Source organism: Pan paniscus, chromosome X, assembly GCF_029289425.2.
Source record: "Pan paniscus chromosome X, NHGRI_mPanPan1-v2.0_pri, whole genome shotgun sequence".
NCBI lineage: Eukaryota > Metazoa > Chordata > Mammalia > Primates > Hominidae > Pan > Pan paniscus.
In genome coordinates this window covers 17,955,782-17,977,905 of record NC_073272.2, presented here as the reverse complement: position 1 = coordinate 17,977,905, position 22,124 = coordinate 17,955,782, and the positions used below count along the sequence as shown (strand labels likewise).

At 44.9% G+C, this 22,124-nt stretch overlaps 2 protein-coding genes and 1 long non-coding RNA gene across 11 annotated transcripts in view; 1 reads left to right on the top strand and 2 right to left on the bottom strand.

Moving 5' to 3' along the window:
• Window positions 1–22,124, top strand: part of LOC103785862 (uncharacterized) — a 37,609-nt gene continuing 15,485 nt past the window's right edge. For 2 of the 9 annotated variants that reach the window (XR_611563.5, XR_611561.6), the window contains exons 1-7: window positions 1–274; window positions 2,237–2,425; window positions 7,227–7,302; window positions 8,663–8,716; window positions 14,034–14,157; window positions 15,877–16,089; window positions 17,426–17,561. This is a non-coding gene — a long non-coding RNA (uncharacterized LOC103785862). The remainder of the gene's footprint in view (window positions 275–2,236; window positions 2,426–7,226; window positions 7,303–8,662; window positions 8,717–14,033; window positions 14,158–15,876; window positions 16,090–17,425; window positions 17,562–22,124) is intronic. The other 7 variants (XR_008622769.2, XR_611557.6, XR_008622770.3 and 4 more) reach the window with 6 other exon arrangements.
• MAGEB17 (MAGE family member B17) lies at window positions 8,726–17,104 on the bottom strand. Its single transcript, XM_008970270.5, has 2 exons — window positions 16,985–17,104; window positions 8,726–14,439 (listed from the first exon to the last, which is right to left on the bottom strand). The coding sequence occupies exon 2, from the start codon at window positions 14,388–14,390 to the stop codon at window positions 13,380–13,382; it is 1,011 nt and encodes a 336-aa protein (XP_008968518.1). The 5' UTR covers window positions 14,391–14,439; window positions 16,985–17,104; the 3' UTR covers window positions 8,726–13,379.
• Window positions 17,100–22,124, bottom strand: part of GRPR (gastrin releasing peptide receptor) — a 44,135-nt gene continuing 39,110 nt past the window's right edge. Inside the window, exon 4 of the mRNA XM_063601899.1 lies at window positions 17,100–17,286. Coding sequence (XP_063457969.1) covers window positions 17,100–17,286 — 187 coding nt within the window. The remainder of the gene's footprint in view (window positions 17,287–22,124) is intronic.

Here is a 22,124-nt window from a genome sequence, read left to right as displayed (position 1 = left end):
GCCCCACCCTTATCTCCCCCTTCGCTGACTCTCTTTTCGGACTCAGCTCGCCTACACCCAGGTGATTAAAAGCTTTATTGCTCACACAAAGCCTGTTTAGTAGTCTCCTCACACTGACGCGCATGAAATTTGGTGCCGTGACTCGGATCAGGGGACTTCCCTTAGGAGATCAATCCCCTGTCCTCCTGCTCTTTGCTCCGTGAGAAAGATCCACCTATGACCTCAGGTCCTCAGACCGACCAGCCCAAGAAACATCTCACCAATTTCAAATACGGTAAGCGGCCTCTTTTTACTCTCTTCTCCAACCTCCCTCACTATCCCTCAACCTCTTTCTCATTTCAATCTTGGCGCCACTCTTCAATCTCTCTCTTCTCTTAATTTCAATTCCTTTCATTTTCTGGTACAGACAAAGGAGACACGTTTTATCCGTGGACCCAAAACTCCGGCGCCAGTCACGGACTAGGGAAGGCAGCCTTCTCTTGGTGTTTAATCATTTCAGGGACACCTTTCTGATTATTCACCCAGGTTTCAGAAGTGTCAGACCATGCAAGGACGCCTGCCTTGGTCTTTCACCCTTAGCGGCAAGTCCCGCTTTTCTGGAGGAGGGGCAAGTAGCCCAACCCCTTCTCTCCGTGTCTCTACCCGCTTCTCCGCCTTTCTGGGGGGCAAGAAACCCCCAAACCCTTCTCCTTCACTCTTAGTGGCAAGTCCCGCTTTTCTAGAGGAGAGGCAAGTACCCAAACCCCTTCTCTCTGTGTCTCTACCCCTTCTCCACCTTTCTGGGGGGCAAGAAACCCCCAACCCCTTCTCCTTCACCCTTAGCGGCAAGTCCCACTTTTCTGGAAGGACAAGTGCCCCAACCTCGTATCTCGGCGCCCCAATCCGTTATATCCACGCTCCGACCTCTTATATCTCTGTGCCCTGATCCCTTATTTCCGCGCCCCAACCTCTTATACCTCTGAGCCCTGATCCCTTATTTCCATGCCCCGACCTCTTATCTCTGTGCCCCGACCCCTTTCCTGCTTTTCTAGAAAGTAAGAACCCCCAAACTGCTTCCTTCCGTGTCTCTACTCTCCCTTTTCTTTAAACTTGCCTCCTTCACTATAGGCAACCTTCCACCCTCCATTCCTCCTTCTTCTCCCTTAGCCTGTGTTCTTTAAGAACATAAGACCTCTTCAACTCTCACCTGACCTAAAACCTAAATGCCTTATTTTCTTCAATGCCACTTGACCCCAATACAAACTCGACAGTAGTTCTAAATGGCCAGAAAATGGCACTTTCGATTTCTCCATCCTACAAGACCTAAATAATTTTTGTCAAAAAATAGGCAAATGGTCAGAGGTGCCTGACGTCCAGGCATTCTTTTACACATCGGTCCCTCCCTAGTCTCTGTGCTTAGTGCAACTCGTCCCAAATCTTCCTTCTTTGCCTCCCGCCTGTCCCCTCAGTCCCAACCCCAAGAGTCGCTAAGTCTTTCTAATCTTCCTTTTCTACAGACCCATCTGACCTCTCGCCTCCTCCCCAGGCTGCTCCTCGCCAGGCCGAGCTAGGTCCCAATTCTTCCTCAGCCTCCGCTCCTCCACCCTATAATCTTTTTATCACCTCCCCTCCTCACACCCGATCCGGTTTACAGTTTCATTCCGTGAGTGGCCCTCCCCCACCTGCCCAGCAATTTCCTCTTAAAAAGGTGGCTGAAGCTAAAGGCATAGTCAAGGTTAATGCTCCTTTTTCTTTATTAGACATCTCCCAAATCAGTGAGCGTTTAGGCTCTTTCACCAAATATGAAAAACCCAGCCCAGTTCATGGCTCGCTCGGCAGCAACCCTGAGACGCTTTACAGCCCTAGACCCTAAAAGGTCAAAAGGCCGTCTTATTCTCAATATACATTTTATTACCCAATCCGCTCCTGACATTAAATAAAACTCCAAAAATTAAATTCCGGCCCTCAAACCCCACAACAGGACTTAATTAACCTCACCTTCAAGGTGTACAATAATAGAGTAGAGGCAGCCAAGTAGCAACATATTTCTGAGTTGCAATTCCTTGCCTCCACTGTGAGACAAACCCCAGACACATCTCCAGCACACAAGAACTCCAAACGCCTGAGCCGCAGCTGCCAGGGGTTCCTCCAGAACCGCCTCCCCCAGGAGCTTGCTACAAGTGCCAGAAATCTGGCCACTAGGCCAAGGAATGCCCACAGCCCAGGATTCCTCCTAAGCCGTGTCCCATCTGTGCAGGACCCCACTGAAAACTGGACTGTTCAACTCACCTGGCAGCCACTTCCAGAACTCCTGGAACTCTAGCCCAAGGCTCTCTGACTCTTTCCCAGATCTTCTCGGCTTAGCAGCTGAAGACTGACACTGCCGGATCGCCTCAGAAGCCTGCAGGACCATCACAGACACTCTAGGTAACTCTCACAGTAGAAGGTAAGTCCGTCCGCTTCTTAATACGGAGGCTACCCACTCCACATTACCTTATTTTCAAGGGCCTGTTTCCCTTGCTTCCATAACTGTTGTGCGTTTTGACGGCCAGGCTTCTAAACCTTTTAAAACTCCCCAACTCTGGTGCCAACTTAGACAATACTCTTTTAAGCACTCCTTTTAGTTATCCCCACCTGCCCAGCTCCCTTATTAGGCCGAGACACTTTAACTAAATTATCTGCTTCCCTGACTATTCCTAGGCTACAGCCACACCTCATTGCTGCCTTTTCCCCCAGTTCAAAGCCTCCTTCACATCCTCCCCTTGTAGCTCCCCACCTTAACCTGCAAGTATAAGACATCTCTACTCCCTCCTTAGCGACTGATCATGCACCCCTTACCATCCCATTAAAACCTAATCACTCTTACCCCGCTCAATGCCAATATCCCATCCCACAGCACGCTTTGAAAGGACTAAAGCCTGTTATCACTCACCTGTTAGTGTGGCCTTTTAAAGCCCATAAACTCTCCTTACCATTCCCCCATTTTACCTGTCCTAAAACCAGACAAGGCTTACAGGCTAGTTCAGAATCTGCGCCTTATCAGCCAAATTGTTTGGCCTATCCACCCCGTAGTGCCAAACCTATATACTCTCCTATCCTCAATACCTCCCTCTACGACCCATTATTCTGTTCTAGATCTCAAACATGCTTTCTTTATTGCACCCTTCATCCCAGCCTCTCTTCGCTTTCGCTTAGACTGACCCTGACACCCATTAGACTCAGCAAATTACCTGGGCTGTACTGCCGCAAGACTTCGCAGATAGCCCCCATTGCTTTAGTCAAGCCCAAATTTCATCCTCATCTGTTACCTATCTCAGCATAATTCTCGTAAAAACACACGTGCTCTCCCTGCAGATCGTGTCCGATTAATCTCCCAAACCTCAATCCCTTACAAAACAACAACTCTTTTCCTTCCTAGGCATGGTTAGTGCGGTCAGAATTCTTACACAAGAGCCAGGACCACACCATGTAGCCTTTCTGTCCAAACAACTTGACCTTACTGTTTTAGCCTAGCCCTCATGTCTGCATGCAGCGGCTGCCACTGCTTTAATACTGTTAGAGGCCCTAAAAATCACAAACTATGCTCAACTCACTCTCTACATTTCTCATAACTTCTAAAATCTATTTTCTTCCTCACACCTGACGCATATACTTTCTGCTCCCCGGCTCCTTCAGCTGTACTCACTCTTTGTTAAGTCCCACAATTACCATTGCTCCTGGCCCAGACTTCAATCTGGCCTCCCACATTCTTCCAGATACCACACCTGACCCCCATGACTGTATCTCTCTGATCCACCTGACATTCACCCCATTTCCCCATATTTCCTTCTTTCCTGTTCCTCCCCCTGATCACGTTTGATTTATTGATGGCAGTTCCACCAGGCCTAATCACCACACCAGCAAAGGCAGGCTATGCTATAGTACAAGCCACTAGCCCACCTCTTAGAATCTCTCCTCATTTTCTTTCCATTGTGGAAATCTATCATCAAGGAAATAACTTCTCAGTGTTCCATCTGCTATTTTACTACTCCTCAGGGATTATTCAGGCCCCCTTCCTTCCCTACACATTAAGCTCGAGGATTTGCCCCCACCCAGGACTGGCAAATTAGCTTTACTCAACATGCCCCGAGTCAGATAACTAAAATACCTCTTAGTCTAGGTAGACACTTTCACTAGATAAGTACAGGCCTTTCCTACAAGGTCTAAGAAGGCCACCGCAGTCATTTCTTCCCTTCTGTCAAACATAATTCCTCAGTTTAGCCTTCCCACCTCTATACAGTCTGATAACAGACCAGCCTTTATTAGTCAAATCAGCCAAGCAGTTTTTCAGGCTATTAGTATTCAGTGAAACCTTTATATCCCTTACGGTCCTCCGTCTTCAGGAAAAGTAGAATGGACTAAAAGTCTTTCAAAAACACACCTCACCAAGCTCAGCCACCAACTTAAAAAGGACTGGACAATACTTTTACCACTTTCCCTTCTCAGAATTCAGGCCTGTCCTCGGAATGCTACAAGGTACAGCCCATTTGAGCTCCTGTATAGATGCTCCTTTTTATTAGGCCCCAGTCTCATTCCAGACACCAGACCAACTTGGACTGTGCCCCAAAAAACTTGTCATCCCTACTATGTTCTGTCTAGTCATACTCCTATTCACCGTTCTCAACTACTCATACATGCCCTGTTCTTGTTTACACTGCCGGTTTACACTGTTTCTCCAAGCCATCACAGCTGATATCTCCTGGTGCTATCCCCAAACTGCCACTCTTAACTCTTGAAGTAAATAAATAATCTTTGCTGACAGGACTATGCTGAATCTCCTTAGGCACTCTCTAATAAGATGTCCTAGGTCCTCCCAATTCTTACACCTTTAATACCTGTTTTTCTCCTTCTCTTACTCCGTTTAGTTTTTCAATTCATACAAAACCGTATCCAGGCCATCACCAATAATTCTAAATGACAAATGTTTCTTCTAAGAGTCCCACAATATCACCCCTTACCACAAAATCTTCCTTCAGCTTAATCTCTCCCACTCCCACTCTAAGTTCCCATACCGCCCCTAATCCCGTTCGAAGCAGCCCTGAAAAACATCGCCCATTATCTCTCCATACCACCCCCAAAAATTTTCACTGTCCCAACACTTTACCACTATTTTGTTTTATTTTTCTTATTAATATAAGAAGACAGGAATGTCAGGCCTCTGAGCCCAAGCTAAGCCATCATATCCCCTGTGACCTGCACGTATACATCCAGATGGCTGGTTCCTGCCTTAACTGATGACATTCCACCACAAAAGAAGTGAAAATGGCCTGTTCCTGCCTTAACTGACAACATTGTCTTGTGAAATTCCTTCTCCTGGCTCATCCTGGCTCAAAAGCTCCCCTACTGAGCACCTTGTGACCCCCACTCTGCCCGCCAGAGAACAACCACCCTTTGACTGTAATTTTCCTTTACCTACCCAAATCCTATAAAACGGCCCCACCCTTATCTCCCCCTTCGCTGACTCTCTTTTCGGACTCAGCTCGCCTACACCCAGGTGATTAAAAGCTTTATTGCTCACACAAAGCCTGTTTAGTAGTCTCTTCACACAGATGCGCATGAAAATCACAAGTATGCCTAAGTTGAAAAACTACATTTTCATAAAAATAACAAAAAATTATAAAACAAAGCAGACTTGAAAGAACAAGGGTGGGTAGATATGAAAGGAAGAAAAACAAAACAGAATGAAACATAGTTAATTGTGCTAAAGACTCAATAGATAAAATGAATTGAAATCTGGATACATTTGAATAGAGAATTTGTGAATCAGAAAACAGTGTTGAAGAATTTAACCTGAATATTACACAGATACTGATATCAAATATAACAGAACAGTCACAATAAGGTTGAGGAATAAACAGGCATAATGTGAATTACATGAGAAAAAAGAGAGTGGGAAGTTGAAGAGGCAATATTTAAGAAAATATTGAACATTTTCCATAATTGACAAAAGACATGAGTCTTCAAAACAAAGCACACTTTGAGACTGAGCAAGAGAAATAAAATTATACCCACCTTTAGACATATTGCAGTGGAAATGAAGAGCAGCAAGAATAAAGAGAAAATATCTTAAAAGCTACCAAATAAAAAAGACGATACAACAAAACAATTAGAGAGCAGACTTCTCATTAACAATAGTTGCAAGGAGACAATGGAGTAACGTATTCAAGCTAGAAATTTATGTGCATATACATTCTTATTCAAGAGTGAAGGAAAAATTAAAATATTTTCAGATTTACAAAGGCTATATTTATGATTCAGACCCTTGTTGAAAGAAATATTACAATATATACATTATCAAGAAGAGAAGTGAACACAGAGGGAATGCTTAAGACGTGTGAAATCACAATGAACAAATAAATTGGTAAAATATGCCAGTAAGTTTAATGACTGAAAAAAGTAATTGTTTTGTATAAACCAAAGTAAAACTAAATTTCAAAGCAACAATAAAATGATCGAGTTGTTCAATGGATAGTTAGAGCATGCTAAAATCTTTGCCTTTGGAAGGAAGATAAATAAAACTGGTTAACATTGTATTGTTTAGAAAATTTATATGTAAATATGTTTTTAAAAGTTGATGAGTTCTAAAAAAATAAAATAAATATAAATTAGTTAAATTCACCCAGTAAAAGACATAAACTATCAGAGTAAAAATGAAAACCAAATCTGCCACCTTAATTTATAAGAGAAACTCCTAAAATAAACCCATATATAAAGGGTTAAAATAAAGACCTGAAAAAAGTACATCAGATCAATATTAACCAAATTAAAACTTGGATAGCAATGGCAATATATAAAAAGTGATTAATTTTTGTCTGTTTTTATTATCAGCCTTCATTCTTATTGAACTCTTTTATTAGTACCTGTAATTATTCATTATAATGTCTTAACTTTTTAAGATAACATGCATGTTAATTGGGGTTAACTTTATTTCCGTTTCCTCTTTTCATATATAACTTACTTTCCTTGTCTCATTAAAATAGTCTTGCACTTTCATAATGTTTTAAAATATTTACATTCTGAGGGAACAAAAATTCTGTGCTAAAGAACTCTCTTCTGTGCTGCCATTAACCTTTTCAGTATAAATTCTATCACAGGCTACATAGGAGATGACAGTTTTAACTTAAAACCCATTGTAAACACATTATATTGATGACATAGACTTCACACTGTGTGTGTCTATTAAATGAGTCTATAAACTTCACTAACAGAGTTGCAGGGTGTTTAAGTTTGAAGATACTGCCTGATCCATCATTTCACAGAGAAAGAAGCTGAGGTTCAGAGGAGGTAAGTGACCTGCCTGACCATACACAGCTCTAGTTTTAGAGCCCGGACTAGAGCCATCTGGTGCCCTTTACATCTAACTTCCTTAGAGATGCATTTACCATGAAGCCACTAAAGCTTAAACTTCAGGGCCCCTCAATTGCAGAGGCCTCTTCCATGCCCCTTGCAGAACATGAGCAATGTGTTGCCATGGCCATATAGGTTTTGTAAAATCTGCAAAAGAAAGATATTTTAAACAGGATCAGTTAAGAACACTCTCTTCCCATTCTGACTTCCCCATCACACTTCCCCCTCATCTAAAGGAGCACTGGAGTGGCCAAGGATATTGAATGTGTATAACTTCATATTATTTTTCCAAAAGAAGCCCCTACAAAACCTGGATCCACCTCACCTGCATTTATAATGTTAATAATACATGTTATTGATTATTCCATGACCATCCATGAACCTGCTACTTAACGCAGGAATTTAAACATAACAAAAACTTACTTTAACTCTGAGCTCTGCCCCTCTCCCATCCTCCCTCTCCCTCAGAGATAGCCACTATATTAATTTTGTGTTTATTGTCCCGTTGTCTTTTTGTTTTGTTTTGACATGTCATTCGCTTTAATATAAATACATGTTTTGACTTGCACTGAACTTTGTGAAAGAACATTGTACTTGGTCTTCACTCAACATATTGTTGCAAGTAGTTGTGATTCAATCATTTTCACTGCTGTTTAATATTCCATTGTGTGAATGTATCATAATTAGTTTACTCATTCTCCTGTCAATGGGCATTTGGGTTGTTTCAAAAATTTTTGCTATTTTGAAAGGTGCTGGTACAAAGATTTTTGTATATATTTTTGAATAACCATGTGCAAGAGTTTCCTTTGCGTATATACCTTGGAGTAGAATTGCTGTTTCACAGAGTTTAAACATGTTCAACTTTATGATATAATGTTATGTTGTTTTCCAAATCATTTGGAACAATATACAATGTATGAGTGATACATTACATAAGAGACCTATTGTTTCATCTCCTTTTCAATACTTGATATTGTCAGGCTTCCTATTTTCCCAATTGTGTGGGTGTAGAATGGTATCTTTTTGCAGTCTGGCTTTCGATTTCTTTAATTACTAGTTAAGTTGTGCATCTCTTCATGTCATTTGCAATTCTTACAACAATCTTGTAAGTTAGGGATTATCATCACAATGTGATAGATATAGAAAATATGACACAGAGAGGTTAAGTAACATATCCAAGGTCACCCAGCTAGTAAGTGGTAGACCAAGGATTCATACTCAGTGTAAGCAAAGTTCTCACACCAATTCTGTTATATTAACCACCTTATTTCTTTGCTACATATGGTATGGAATAAAGAATCTTGGAGAAGTTGCTGTTCCAGGTCTTGCAAGATTGAAAACCTAATCATTGGTAAGGCTTTCTTTCCACAAGATTGAATTAGTAGCCATTAATCCACCGAGGCTAATGTCTGTGCCCTTTGGGTATTTGAATTTATCAAAACAAGTCTCTGCAGAAGTGAAATGACCTAATCGGTGTAGTTCTCTGGGTTTGTGAAGTGGGAACATTATTCTGTTTGCTTCATGATGAATTATTGAACTAATACTTAAATCATTCCATAAATACAGAGTGAGGCTGAGCAACCAGGAGACACAGAGCTAAGAAAAAGTTGGCTTTTAATATCATTCTCTGAACCATTAATCTGTCAGGAAAGAGGAAAAGATGTCATATTTTATTACAAAGATGCCTAGAATATGCAATTAATCTAATTACAACAGTTGTTATTATTTTTTTAAAAATCAGTGCTTCCTGTGCCCTGGGCTCCATAATCCCTCCAGCCCATGAAGTGACTTAACTGGGGAGAGTGGTGTTTCTATCCTGGGCTGTTCCCAAGAAGCCACAGTCCAATCAAGGTGTCTGTGAGACACCTTGAAAGAAAGGGAGCTGTGTGGGACAACCAATTTTTATTTGTCTATCTCTCTGCTCTGCCTCAGGGACATAGGAACAGAGTAAACAAATGCTGTAAATTCCTGCCCTAGGCACTGATTTTTGAAGGAATTGAAAAGACAAACAACAACTGTAACCCGGTAGTTTTGGATGCAAAACTGTCCTAGCTTTAAGGTGTCTTGCATATCCTCGGTCCAGATGCTTTCAATAACTAGCCAAGAGATAAAGAATGGGTTCCTTTGTGGGAAGTTTGAAAATAAATATGTCTGCATCTTCACTTTGTAATCTCTGGAAAAGGATGCTCATGGGTATTTAAAGAAGCTGGCTCTGGGCAGCTGAAAAGGCAGGGAGAAAAGCCCACTTCATTTTTTTAAAAATAGCTTTAATGATATATAATTCATATGCTATAAAATTTACCTTTTAGAAATAGACCTGTGACTTTTAGTATATTCATAAAATTGTACAACCATCATCACTATCTAATTTTAAAACATCCTAATCCCCTCAAAAAGAAAGCTTGTACTGGTTAGCAGTCACTTGTATATTCTACGTGGAAGTCCCTTATCAGATAAATGATTTGCAAATATTTTCCCCATTCTGTGGGTTGTCTTTTCACTTTCTTGATATTATCTTTGAAGCGCAAAAGTTTTTAATTTTGATAAGGTTCAATTTGTCTCTTTTTTTCTGTTGTCACTTATGCTTTTGGTGTCATAGCTAATAAACCGTCATCTAATCATAGGTCATGATTTACTTCTATGTTTTCTTATAAGAGTTTTATAGTTTTATCTCTTATTTTTAGGTCTGTAATCCATTTTGAGTTATTTTTTATATATGATGTGAGTTAGGACTCCAAATTTAGTCTTTTGCATGGAGATATCCAGTTGACCCAGCACCATTTGTTGAAAAGACTATTATTTCCCCATTTAATTTTCTTAGTATTATTGTTGAAATGAATTGACCACAAATATAATGGTTAATTTCTGGACTCTCAATTCTGTTCCATTGATCTATATATCTATTCATATGTGAGTATTACACTATTTTGATTACTGTAGCTTTGTAGTAAGTTTTGAAATCAAGAAATATTACTTTTCCATCTTTGTTCTTTTTCAGATTTTTTTTTCTATTCTGAGTCCCTTGTACTTCTGAATGAATTTTAGAATCACCTTGTTGATTTCTTTAAATCAACTTGAAGGAAAATTGGCAATTGCCTTCAAACAGGCAATTTGGATTTTGCTAGGGATTGCATTAAATCTGTAAGATCAATTTGGGGAGTATCATCATCTTAACAATATTAAGCCTTTCGATCCATGAACATGGTCTGTCTTTTATTTACATTCTTTCAATGATGTTTTGTAGTTTTTGGCATACAAGTCTTGGGTTTCCTTTGTTAAATTTTTTCCCAAGTATTTTATTCTTTTTGATGCTGTTATAAATGGAGTGGTATTCTTAATTTCATTTTTGGATTGTTTATAGCTAGTGTATAGAAATAAAATTGATTGCTGCATATTGATCTTGTATCCTGATCAAGTATCCTGATTACTGAACTCATGTATTAGTTCTAATAATTTTTTGTGGATCCCTTAGGATTTTCTATATACAAGATTATATCATCTGCTAATAGAGATAGCTTTACATCTTCCTTTTCAAACTGGATGCCTTTATTTCTTTTCCTTGCCTAACTGCTCTGGCTAGAACCTCCACTACAAGGTTGACTAGAAGTAGCAAGAGCAGATATTCTTGTATTGTTTCTCATCTTAAGCAGAAACTTTCACCATTAAATATGATTTCACTGTCAGTTTTTTATAAGTGCCATTCATTAGCTTGAGGAAGTTCTCTTCTATTCCTAGTTAAGTATGTTTATTATTTTTAAAAAGTGTTAGATTTTGCCAAATGCTTTTTCTTTGTTTGTTTTGTTTTGTTTTGAGACAAGTTTTCACGCTGTCGCCCAGGCTGGAGTGCAGTGGTACAATCTTGGCTCATTTCAACCTCTGCTTCCCAGGTTCAAGTAATTCTCTTGTCTCAGACTCCCGGGTAACTGGGATTACAGACACATGCCACCACACTGGGCTAATTTTTGTATTTTTAGTAGAGATGGAGTTTCACCTTTTTGGCCAGGCTTGTCTCAAACTCATGAATCAAGTGATCTGCCCGCCTTGGCCTCCCAAAGTGCTGGGATTACAGGCATGAGCCACCACGCCTTCTATTACAAAGAAAACCAAATGAGCCAAAATGCTGCTTGCTAAATCCAACTGAGTAATCATTCCCCATGAGAGGATCAGTCATTTTAACTGGGTGTGAAGAAGACTTCCCCAGTCAGATGCACCACGAAGACGCTAGAAGGTGTGCAGAGGACAAACACCTTTCCTCCCTCCCAGCTGCCCTTGCGTTGAACCCATCCCTAGTTTCATTCGCCACCACCAAAACTCTGGACTACGCAAAGAACTGGCCATCCTATGCAGTACACCTCCTTTCCATTCCCTTTTAATGGAGCAGTCTGGCTCCCCCAGGCCAGGGACAAAAGGACCAGGCCAGTGGCTGCTGGACATCCTACCTGAAGGGAGCATCACCCTCATTCTCAGAAACAACCTAACACAGCAGGCAAACCATCTATATAGTGCACTGTGCTCACTGGCATGGGGACACAGCACAGGAGTCCTTCCAATCCTGCCCCAGGTGGGGATGCCCCTCTGGTCTACCTCATCCCTAAGGAACTGGTGGGACCACTTTTCCCTTGAAGGCCTAGTCTGTCCACTCTGAAACCCACCACCTGAGGGTCTGGTCTCTGCTCACCATTTCAACAACAGCCTCATCTAGCCCCTGATGCAGGCTAACTTGAAATGCCCTCCTACTGAGGGACTGGCAGTGTCTCAAGTTCCCAGCCTGCCCTGTCCCAGGGCATTTATAGTAGAGGAGGGGCAATGCAGGGAGGATCCTATCTTGAATCTCCTCCCTCTCCAGTACCTTGATTGCCCCTTAGGTATTCCAATGTGTCTCTTCCGCGCATCCCACCCCAACCCCACCGTGTTCCTAATAGGAGAGCTGCTCTTGGATTCTAAAATATCATTGTGAGGGGCTGGGTCTTCTTTGTCTGTGCTTTCCCGGAACTAGCATGAAGACTGTCAGATGTTCAATTCATGTTTGGTGAATGACATAATTCAGATGTTTGTCCCTTCTAAATGTCATGTTGAGATATAATTCCCAGTGTTGGAGGTAGGGCCTGGTGGGAGGTGTTTGGACCATCAAGGAGGGTCCCTCATGGCATGGTGCTGCCCAGGCCATAGTGAGTGACTTCTCCAAGATCTGGTCATTTGAAAGCATGTGGCACCTCCCACCCCCGCTCTGCTTGGCTGTCTTTCCTCCCACTGTTGCCACATGACATGCCTGCACCACCTTCCCCTCCTGGCATGAGGAAAAGCTCCCCAAGACCTCCCCAGAAGCAGTTGCTGGTGCCATGCTCATACAGCCTGGTGAACTGTGAGCAAGTCAACCTCTTTTCTTTAGCAATTACCCAGTCTCAGGTATGCCTTTAGAGCAACACAAGAACTGCCTAGCACAAGGAACAAAAGAGCCAGTGAGCAACTGTTCTCCTTTATGATGATTTAATTTCTCCAACATTCTTGAATACACATAGCAACTGTGAGTATACAGCTTTTCATTTTATCACAACAAAAGACTTAAATAAGATTTTTAAACGTCAAAGGTTGCCAATCAATCGACACTTTTTTCCCACCATCTTGTGATCCCAACTGATGCAGTGTTCAGTTGTTTCACAGTTTAAAGCCAATCGCTATTCCAATGCTATTTCTTCTTGCACTAGATCACAATCTAATAAGTAAAAATTTCCAATTTGTTTTACAAAATACAAGAACATCACTCTTCAATGTGATAAACAGCAATAATTGTGTGAGGCACCTAATTCATGAACTTAGATTCTGAATCAAAGTCAATCTCTTTCAAAGGAACACGCGGTAGACACAGAAGAGAAAGAGGAATCTATAAGTGGCTTGCAAATAACCAGAACAAAAGAAAGACACGTCTTGGGCTCTCTCTAGCCCCACCTCACCCCCAAATACTGAGATGGTGGACAGGCTTTTCAATCTCTTAGTGAGGATTGCCTGAGACTTCACTAGGGCTGAAAGTACCTGCTAGCCCTGGCCCTGGCGCTAGCCCTGGCTGCCGCTCTGGCTCTGGCTTGCTCTTCCTCCTCTCTCAGAGCCTCTTCATACCGGGACTTGTAGGTACTGGCAACGGTATCATTGAGCTTGGCCACAAACTCCAGGACTTTCATTTTGCTGGTTTCAGCACGGGCCCTGGGGCCCCACAGGAACTCGTAGCGTGGAGGATCGCTGCTGGGCACCTGCTGGTACTCCAGGTACCCCTCTCGCACCAAATCTTTGGTGACAAGCTCCTGGGGCTCCCCATAGATGAAGTGCTTCCTACCCTTATACATCCCCAACGCATTCAGGCATTCCCACATCTCTTCCTCAGTGGCACGGTTGCCATGCATGAAGATGGTGCTCAGGAGAACCATCAGGAGCCCGCTCAGGGGAAAGCCCCTGCCATCGCTCAAGCTTCCTTGATTGGGAAAGTCCAGCTTGCTAACAAGCACATAGGACTGACGGCTGGGGTCCATTTCCTTCAGGTAGAGGCCAAAGACCACCTCTACATTCTCGGTGCTTCTCCGGAGTATCTCAGGGAAGTGCTGCTTGTACTTTCTGTTGATAACCTTCAGCATGGCTTCCCTCGTAATGGGCTCTTTCCTTATATACTTGTTGAGCAGGAACTGCACCAATTCGCCCGTCTTCGTGTTCAGAAGATCTCTTCCTGTGCTCTCAGAGGAGGACGGGCCATGGAAGGAGTTGGGACTTTCCCCCTTTTGACCCTTGGCACCTTCATCAGAACTTGTGAGTGAAATAGCTGAAGCAAGAGAGTTGGGGTAGCTGGCTCTCTGGGACTCCTGAGGAATGCCTGCATTGGGGAAGCTCTGGGGAGGACTCTGGCATGCAGGAGAGGAGGAGGATGGCAGCTTTTCCTTCTCTGCTGCGGTGGCTTGAGCACCCCTGAGACATTGGTCTTCACCTCGAGCCTGGCGGCGTTTCTCACGGGCACGGCGCTTACTCGCCTGACCGCGAGGCATGATGACCGTGCTTAGGGGCAGCAGGCAAGAGGGTGCAGGAGGTGGGCACCTGGAGCAGGAGGAACAGAGGGTGTGAGCCCCTCAGTGGGGAGATATCACCTTAAGGAGGCCTCCACGCAGGTGTCCTTGAGGACCCTGCTCCATAGCCCCACCAGGCTCCTGTTCTCCAGGGCAGCCTGTCCCCTGGGGACCCTGGGGAGGAAGTTACAGTGCTCCTTGCCCTGCAGCCTGCCAGCCCTGCCTGAGACCAAGATCCTTACTTCTCTGTTTCCTCTGAGGGGAAACTGAGGCCATCTGGGCTTGACATCCCTGTCTGGGGCCTCAAACCTCTGACATAGGGAGGGATCCTGAGGTCCTCTTACTAATTTGGGGTCGGTGGCTCCACGCTCCTCAGGGTCCTCACTATCTGAGGCCCTTCCCTTCAGGTCAAGGCCCTCACCTTCCTGAGACCTCACCCCCACCCCAAGGGGAAAGAAAGCATGAGTCCCCTCCAGCCACCCCTGTTCATGGCCTTTCTGGACTGGTAGCAGGGTCTGGACTCTCAGAGCCTCTGATGTTCTGGGTTCGGTGGCCCTGTTAGTCCTCACTTAGGCAGAATGTGGGACATGTCCCTCAGCCCACCAGATTCCTCCAGCCTCAGCCCCAGGCCCTGTCCACTCTGAGCCCCCATAGGCTAGAAGTGAGGGGCCCTCTATCCGACTCCCTCTCCTGAGGTTTCCCAGGCCTGAGAGGGAAGCCAGCCTTTGTGGTGCCCCCGGATCCAGGTGAGTGCTCTCCTCAGCTCTCACTCAGAGTCTTAACCCTGATTCCCATCATTACCTGGAAAACACTCCTGTCTTAACCTGAGACTTATTCCCTCATACCAGCCCCTCCATTCTGAAATACCCCTAGGAAGTAGTGACGGTCACCTCAGCTGGCCACAAATGGTCATCATGTCCCAAGACTGGGAGCAGTGGAGATTTTCTGTGTTGGCCCCACAGTTACAAATGGGTGGTCCCCTTGGTCCTCAGGGTCCTCACCTTGACTCCTGGCAAGAGCTTAACAACCTCCAGCAGCTGTCTTGAGGCTGTCCCTTTTACCCAGGCTCTTCACCTCCCTGAGATGCCCTGGGAGGAAATGCCACTCACCATGCCAACGTGCCTGGGTCTCCCAGAGGTGACAGTAGGGGTGGTGCTCTATGTGGCCTACTTCTCCCTGGGAAGGGCTCTTCTCATTCAGTGTTCTCCCCTTGACTCCCACCAGGGACTAAGTCCTCCTTCCCACCCCACCATGAATGGGGCCTCGCCCATTGGTGCAAAAGAGCCACTTCTCTGAAACGCCACCCCAACCCCTTCAGGGCACGAGGGGTCACCAAATGCTAATGGCTCTGCCCATGGTTTCCCAGGGCGCACAGCAGAGCTGAGACTCTATGTGGTCTCCTGTGTTTTGGAATGGCCATTTTCCTCCCTCCTCATGCAGGGTTTTTTTTTACCTTCACTCCCCACAGAGCCTGGGACTCCTTTCTCCGCTGACCTGGGGCAGCCAGTCTTGCAACCAAAGCCCTCTACTGAAACGCTCCGTGCAGCCCTGTCTACTGAGGGCTCAGGATCTTCACCTTGCTACTTGACCAGTCCTGGGACTCCATCCTCAGCTCACTACAGGCAACACCCTTCAAAGCAAGATCCTTGCTTCAATGGGACCTCAGATTTGGACATTCAGGGTAAGCCACATCCTCTCAAGGCTGTTTAGGGCCTTCAAGGCGTGACAGCAGGGGTGGGACTATAGGGGACCCCACTGCTCTGCCTCAGGGTTCTGAACCTGGCTCAGGGTGGGACCTCCAACTCTTTGGGACGCGACTCAGGTCGCTCCACTGACCTGAGTCAGCCAGGCCCAGGCCCAAGCTCTCACGTCCCAAAGTTGCTAGAGGGAAAAGTCACGGCATGCCCCGTCTGGCTATGCCTGCACGGGGTCTCCCAGAGCTGACAACAGGGCAGCAGAAACCTGGCTCTCTGGCTCTCCCTGGCTCTCTTGCTTTTTCCTTTTTTTTTTTTCTTTGTGACAGACACGGGGTCTCACTCTGTCGCCACGCTCATGGCGTGACCATGGCTCACTGCAGCTTCGACCTGCTGGGCTCAAGCGATCCTCCTGCCTCAGCCTCCCGAGTCGCTGGGGCCACAGGCGCCGGCCACCATGTCCCGCTAGTTTTTGTTCTTTTCTTTCTTGGAGAGAGAGGGTCTCGCTTTGTTACTCAGACTGGTCTGGAACTGCTGGGCTCGGGTAATCCTCCCGCCTCAGCCTCCCAAAGCACTGGGATCACAGGTGTGAGCTACCATGCCCACCTCGTGGGCCTCCCATGTTTGGGAGAGGTCTTCTCATCAGCATCAGGGACCTCATTTCGATTAGGGCCTAGGAGTCCATCCCTCTGCAGAATCGAAGCCTCACCCTCACACCAAACCCTCCCCTCCCTGGTGCCCTCTCAGAAGTCAGTGCCACAGCCTGACTGGAGCCTCCCGCGGCTGAGGGAGGTGGGTACCCGGGGGCGGGGGTTGGGGGACACAGGGTGGTCGCCTTGGGTGCGTGTGGTGGGCCTTTCAGTCCACGATCAGGGTCCTTACCTTGATACCCAACCAGTCTTGGGGTTCTGGTAGCCTGAGGTGGCGTCCCTCAGACGAAGATCCTCACTTCCGGCAGCTTCCCAGGCGGGCGGATGTCGGAGTGAGCCACATCCAATCAAGTCCCTGCTGGGTCTCCCAGGGCTGAAAGCGGGGCGGGGCTCTGCTCGGGCCCCCTTTTTGCATAGAAGTCCTCTCCAGTGTACTCAGTGTCCTCTCCGGCACTCCAGTGAGTGTCCAGTTCTCTTCCCTCAGCTGAACTGTGCTTTTGCCTTTCGACAGAGTCACTACCCTCGTTAGAGCATCTAAGCAGAAAAAAAGGGGTCCTCAGCTGAGGTCTTTGCTATGGCTGACAAGATTAAGCATTTTTTTATTTTTGTTTTTATTTTTTGCTGATAACCATTCCCTTATGTCACTCTCGGTCCTCACCTTGATTCGGGTCAGTTTCTGGGGCTCCACTATGCACAGCTGGGGCTTCCCCCACCAGACCAAGATTCTCCTTTCCCTGAGACCCTCCAGGCCGAAATGACAGTCACCTCAACCTGACAGCTCTTCCTGAGCTTCCCAAGTCACAGGAGAGGTAAGGATGGTGTGACAGGAGTGGGGATGGGATGGTGTGGCAGCGGCGGTGCAGGGAAGGGGAGATGTGGGTTGGTGGAGGTAAGAGTTTTTGTGTCTTCCTCTGTTCTAGTATGGATGTGTGGTTTTCTAATTGCTCCCTGAAATTCCTCACCTTGACACCTGACTAGTCCTGGAACTCGATCCTCATGGGACTTGAGGCTGCTCCCCTCTGATCAAGGTCCTCACCTTCCTGGGACTACAGAGTTGTAATCAGGATGAGCCAAATCTACCAATGACTATTCCAGAACGACAAGGGCTGTCAGCCAGGGCAGGACTCTATGGGACCCCACTGTTCTGGCTTGTTCCTTCCTTTATTCTTAATTCAGGGTCATCACCTTGGTATCTATCAGAAGCTCACAGTCCTTCCTCTACTGACCTGAGTTTGTCTTCCTGAAATCTCTCGTGCTCCTGAGAACCTTGAAGGATAATTGTGGAGATGCTCAGCCTCAGCCCTGCCTGTGGCCCTCTAAGTCTGAGAGCAGCCACAGGCTGGTCTCTGTTGGACCTCCAATATTCTGGGATGATGGTATCCTCAGTCCTCCTACATGGGGCTTCACATCTTGGTTCCTGTCTCATTAATTCAAGGCTTCCTGGGAAATGCCAAATCCCTGCAATCTCTTTAACAGTTTTTCTTCCGCAAACTTTGCAGAGAATGGCTCCTTGCCCTGAAGTGATGAGAGATCAGGAAGTTGTAGCTCAAGGCAGGGGGCCCAGGACAAGTGGTGGGTGGTCAAAATAAAGCCAGTTGGTCTATTCCATTTCTTTACCAGCCAGACTTTGCCTCTGCTGTAACTTTGGTTCTAATAGATTGGCTTTCTCCAAGGAAGGGTAGGGCCACATGATTCTGTGAGTCCCCAATCTTTTCAGGTGATCTGACATCACATATGTAGATGATCATGTGGTCACTGAGTATTGTCTCTTTCTTTTCCTTATTCATAGCTCTCATTTATTTTTGTATTCTTATTGCTCTGGCTATGTATTCCAAACCAGTAGTTTGTACACGGTATTTTTCTTCTTATTACTTGATATACAATTTGGAGTAGGGAGAAGAAAAGTGAATTAAGATACACAAGGTCTGTCTCAGGCTGAGATGAGTGTGACAGTATGGGAATAGTTTTATTTTAAATAAACAATACTCGCCAGGCATGGTGTCTCACCCCTGTAATCCCAACACTTTGGGAGGCTGAGGCGGGTGGATCACCTGAGGTCAGGAGTTTGAGACCAGCCTGGCCAACATGGCGAAACCCTGTTGCTACTGAAAAAATACAATAATTAGCTGGGTGTGGTGGCAGGTGCCTGTAATCCTAGCTTCTTGGGAGGTTGAGGCAGGAGAATTGCTTGAACCCGGGAGGTGGAGGTTGCAGTGAGCCGAGATTGCACCATTGCACTCCAGCATGGGCGATAGAGTGAGACTCCATCTCAAGAAAAAAAAAAGCAATACTTGCAGATGGTTAGCAAGAAAGTTTATTTTTTTCTTACCGTGGCATTCGCCAGCATGTTTCATGTTTCCTAGTTAATATGAGCCCCTATGACAAGTTTGACCACTCACAGTGATGTATATTAAAGAACTCTCAGAACGTTGCCCTGCCTTTGACTACAGGCCAGAGAGTCATGGTTCCTTTACTTCTTGTCTGGAGTGGGCATCATTTTTAATAATGTTGAATTAAGTCAGTGTTAGTTGGTGCTAATCTGTGCACCGCAAATGACAGTTGTTTATTTGATGGTCCTATTGGACATGACAAGTAAGGTAAATACTAATAGTTGCCTAAAAGGCAGAATTTATTAACTCTGACACTTCCCTCCTCACTTTGGCTATTTATGCTCTGGGTCTGTGGTTGTGAGAAACTGATCACATAGAGCTCTGCAAAGGGAATTTTGTGGTTTTCTCTGATTGGTTCAGACAATGCAATAGACATGAGGGATGGCAAGACAGAGAGAGAGAGAAATAAAGAAGGAGAGGGAGGGAGAGAGACAGAAGGAAAGAAGAAAGAAAGGAAGAAAGAAAGAAAGAGAGAGAGAAAGGAGAGAGGGGGGTGGGGGAAGAGGAAAGAAAAGAAAAAGAAAGAAAGAGAGAGAGAAAGGAGAGAGAGGGTTGGGGGAAGAGGAAAGAAAAAAAGAAACGAAGAGAGAGATAGAGAGAAAGAAAAGAGGGGTGGAGGAAGAGGAAGGAAGGAGAGAAGAAAGAAAGAAAGAAGAAAAGAAAAGAGGGAGGGAACGAGGGAGGGAGGGAAGGAAGGGAGAGAAAAAGAGGAAGGGAAAAGAAAAGGAAGAAATGAAGGAAAGAAGGAAGGGATGGAGGGTGGGAGAAAGGAAGGAAGAAGGAAGGAAGGAAAGAAAGCCTTATAGAGAAGAAAAGGTCCCTGGCCCTAAGAAGCTTTATTAGTCTCATGCAGGAGTCAGCAAGTGACAACTTTCAGGCCAAATCTAGCTCACCACCTGTTTTTGCAAATGCAGATTTATTAGAACACAACCACACTCACTCATATACATGTTATCTATGACCGCTTTCATACTACAAAGGCAGAATCTAGTAATCATGACACGGACTATATGTCATGCAATGCCTAAAATATTTACTCTCTGGCCCTTCACAGAAAATGTTTGCCAATTCCTGATTTCCTGGGATAGATCAGCATTTACACAAGTAAATATAATTCAAAGCAGGATATGATTAAAAAAATAAGACCCACGTAGAAAGTACTGTGTGAGTACAGGAGCATGGGAGGGCTTCACGGAGAGAGAACACTGCAGCTGGGCTTTGGGGAATGGGTTGGATTCAGGCCAGCTGAGAGACAAGAGGACATTTTAGGTGAGGTAGTCCTCAACCCTGTCTGCTTATTGCAATTGCTTGGAGAGCTTTGAAATAGAGATGTCTGGGTTCCCCCTCCTGGAGATTCTGACTCGGCTGTTCAGGGGCAGGACCTGGGCATCAGGATTTTTTTTTTTTTTTTTTTTTTTTGAGACAGAGTCTTGCTCTGGAATGCAGTGGCCTGATCTCGGTTCACTGCAGCCTCTGCCTCCCGGATTCAAGTGATCCTCCACTTCAGTCCCCAGAGTAACTGGGACTACAGGTGTGCACCACCATGCCTGACTAATTTTTGTATTTTTTTTATAGGGATGAGGGTTTCACCATGTTGCTCAGGCTGGCCTCAAACTCCTAGGCTCAAGTAATCTTCCTGCCTTGGCCTCCCAAAGTGCTGGAATTATAGGTGTGAACCACTGCGCCTGGCGGTCATCAGGATTTTTTAAAACTCCACAGGTTATTCTAAGGGCAGCCCAGGTTGAGAAACACTGGCCCAAAGAAGTGTCAGGGAACAATTAGGAGCCAGGTGTGAATGGAGGGAGTCTCTGGGTGCAGAGGGAAGGGATAGTGCAGTGGGAGATAAGCCTGGGAAGTAGGGAGTCAAATCAAGGTCAGGGAAATTAGATTTTGTCCTGGGAAATGGGGACAATAACAAAATGTGGGCATGAGAGCAACATGATCAGAGGCATGAATAAGGAAGCATAATCTAGAAAAAAAAAAAGTAAAGAAGAAAAATAAGAGCCTGTTAGGGGTTATTTGCAAGAGTTTAAGCAAAACAAGGAGCATATCTTGTTTAGGGCAGTGACATGTGATATGGTTTGGCTGTGTCCCCACCCAAATCTCATCTTGAATTTTAGTTCCCATAATCCCCATGTGTCGTGAGAAGTACCCAGTCAAAGGTAATTGAATCAAGGGGGCGGCTACCCTCTTGCTGCCCTCATGATAGTGTGTGAGTTCTCATGAGATCTGATGGTTTTATAAGGGGCTTTTCCCCCTTTTACTCGGCACTTCTCCTTCCTGCCATCATGTGGAGGATGTGTTTGCTTCCCCTTCCACCATAATTGTGAGTTTCCTGAGGCCTCCCAGACTTGCAGAATTGTGAGTCAATTAAACCTCTTTTCCTTATAAATTACCCAGTCTTGGGTATGTCTTTATTAGCAGCATGAGAACAGACTAATACAGTAAATTGGTACCTGCAGAGACTGGGGTGCTACTATAAGGATACTTGAAAATGTGGAAGCGAATTTGGAACTGAGTAAAAGGCAGAGGTTGGAACAGTTTGGAGGGCTCAGAAGGCAGGAAGATGTGGGAAAGTTTGGAACTTCCTAGAGACTTGTTGAATGGCTTTGACCAAAATGCTGATAGTGATATGGACAATGAAGTCCAGGCTGAGGTGGTCTCAGACGGAGATGAGGAACTTTTTGGGAACTTGAGTAAAGGTGACTCTTGCTATGCAAAGAGACTGACAGCATTTGGCCCCTGCCCTAGAGATCTGTGAAACTTTGAACTTGAAAGAGGTGATTTAAGGTATCTGGCAGAATAAATTTCTAAACAGCAAAGTGTTAAAGAGGAAGCAAAGCATAAAAGCTTGGAAAATTTGCAGCTTGACGATACAATAGAAAAGAAAACCCATTTTCGGGGGAGAAATTCAAGCCTCCTGCAGAAATTTGCATAAGTAACAAAGAAACAAATGATAATCACCAAGACAATGGGGAAAAT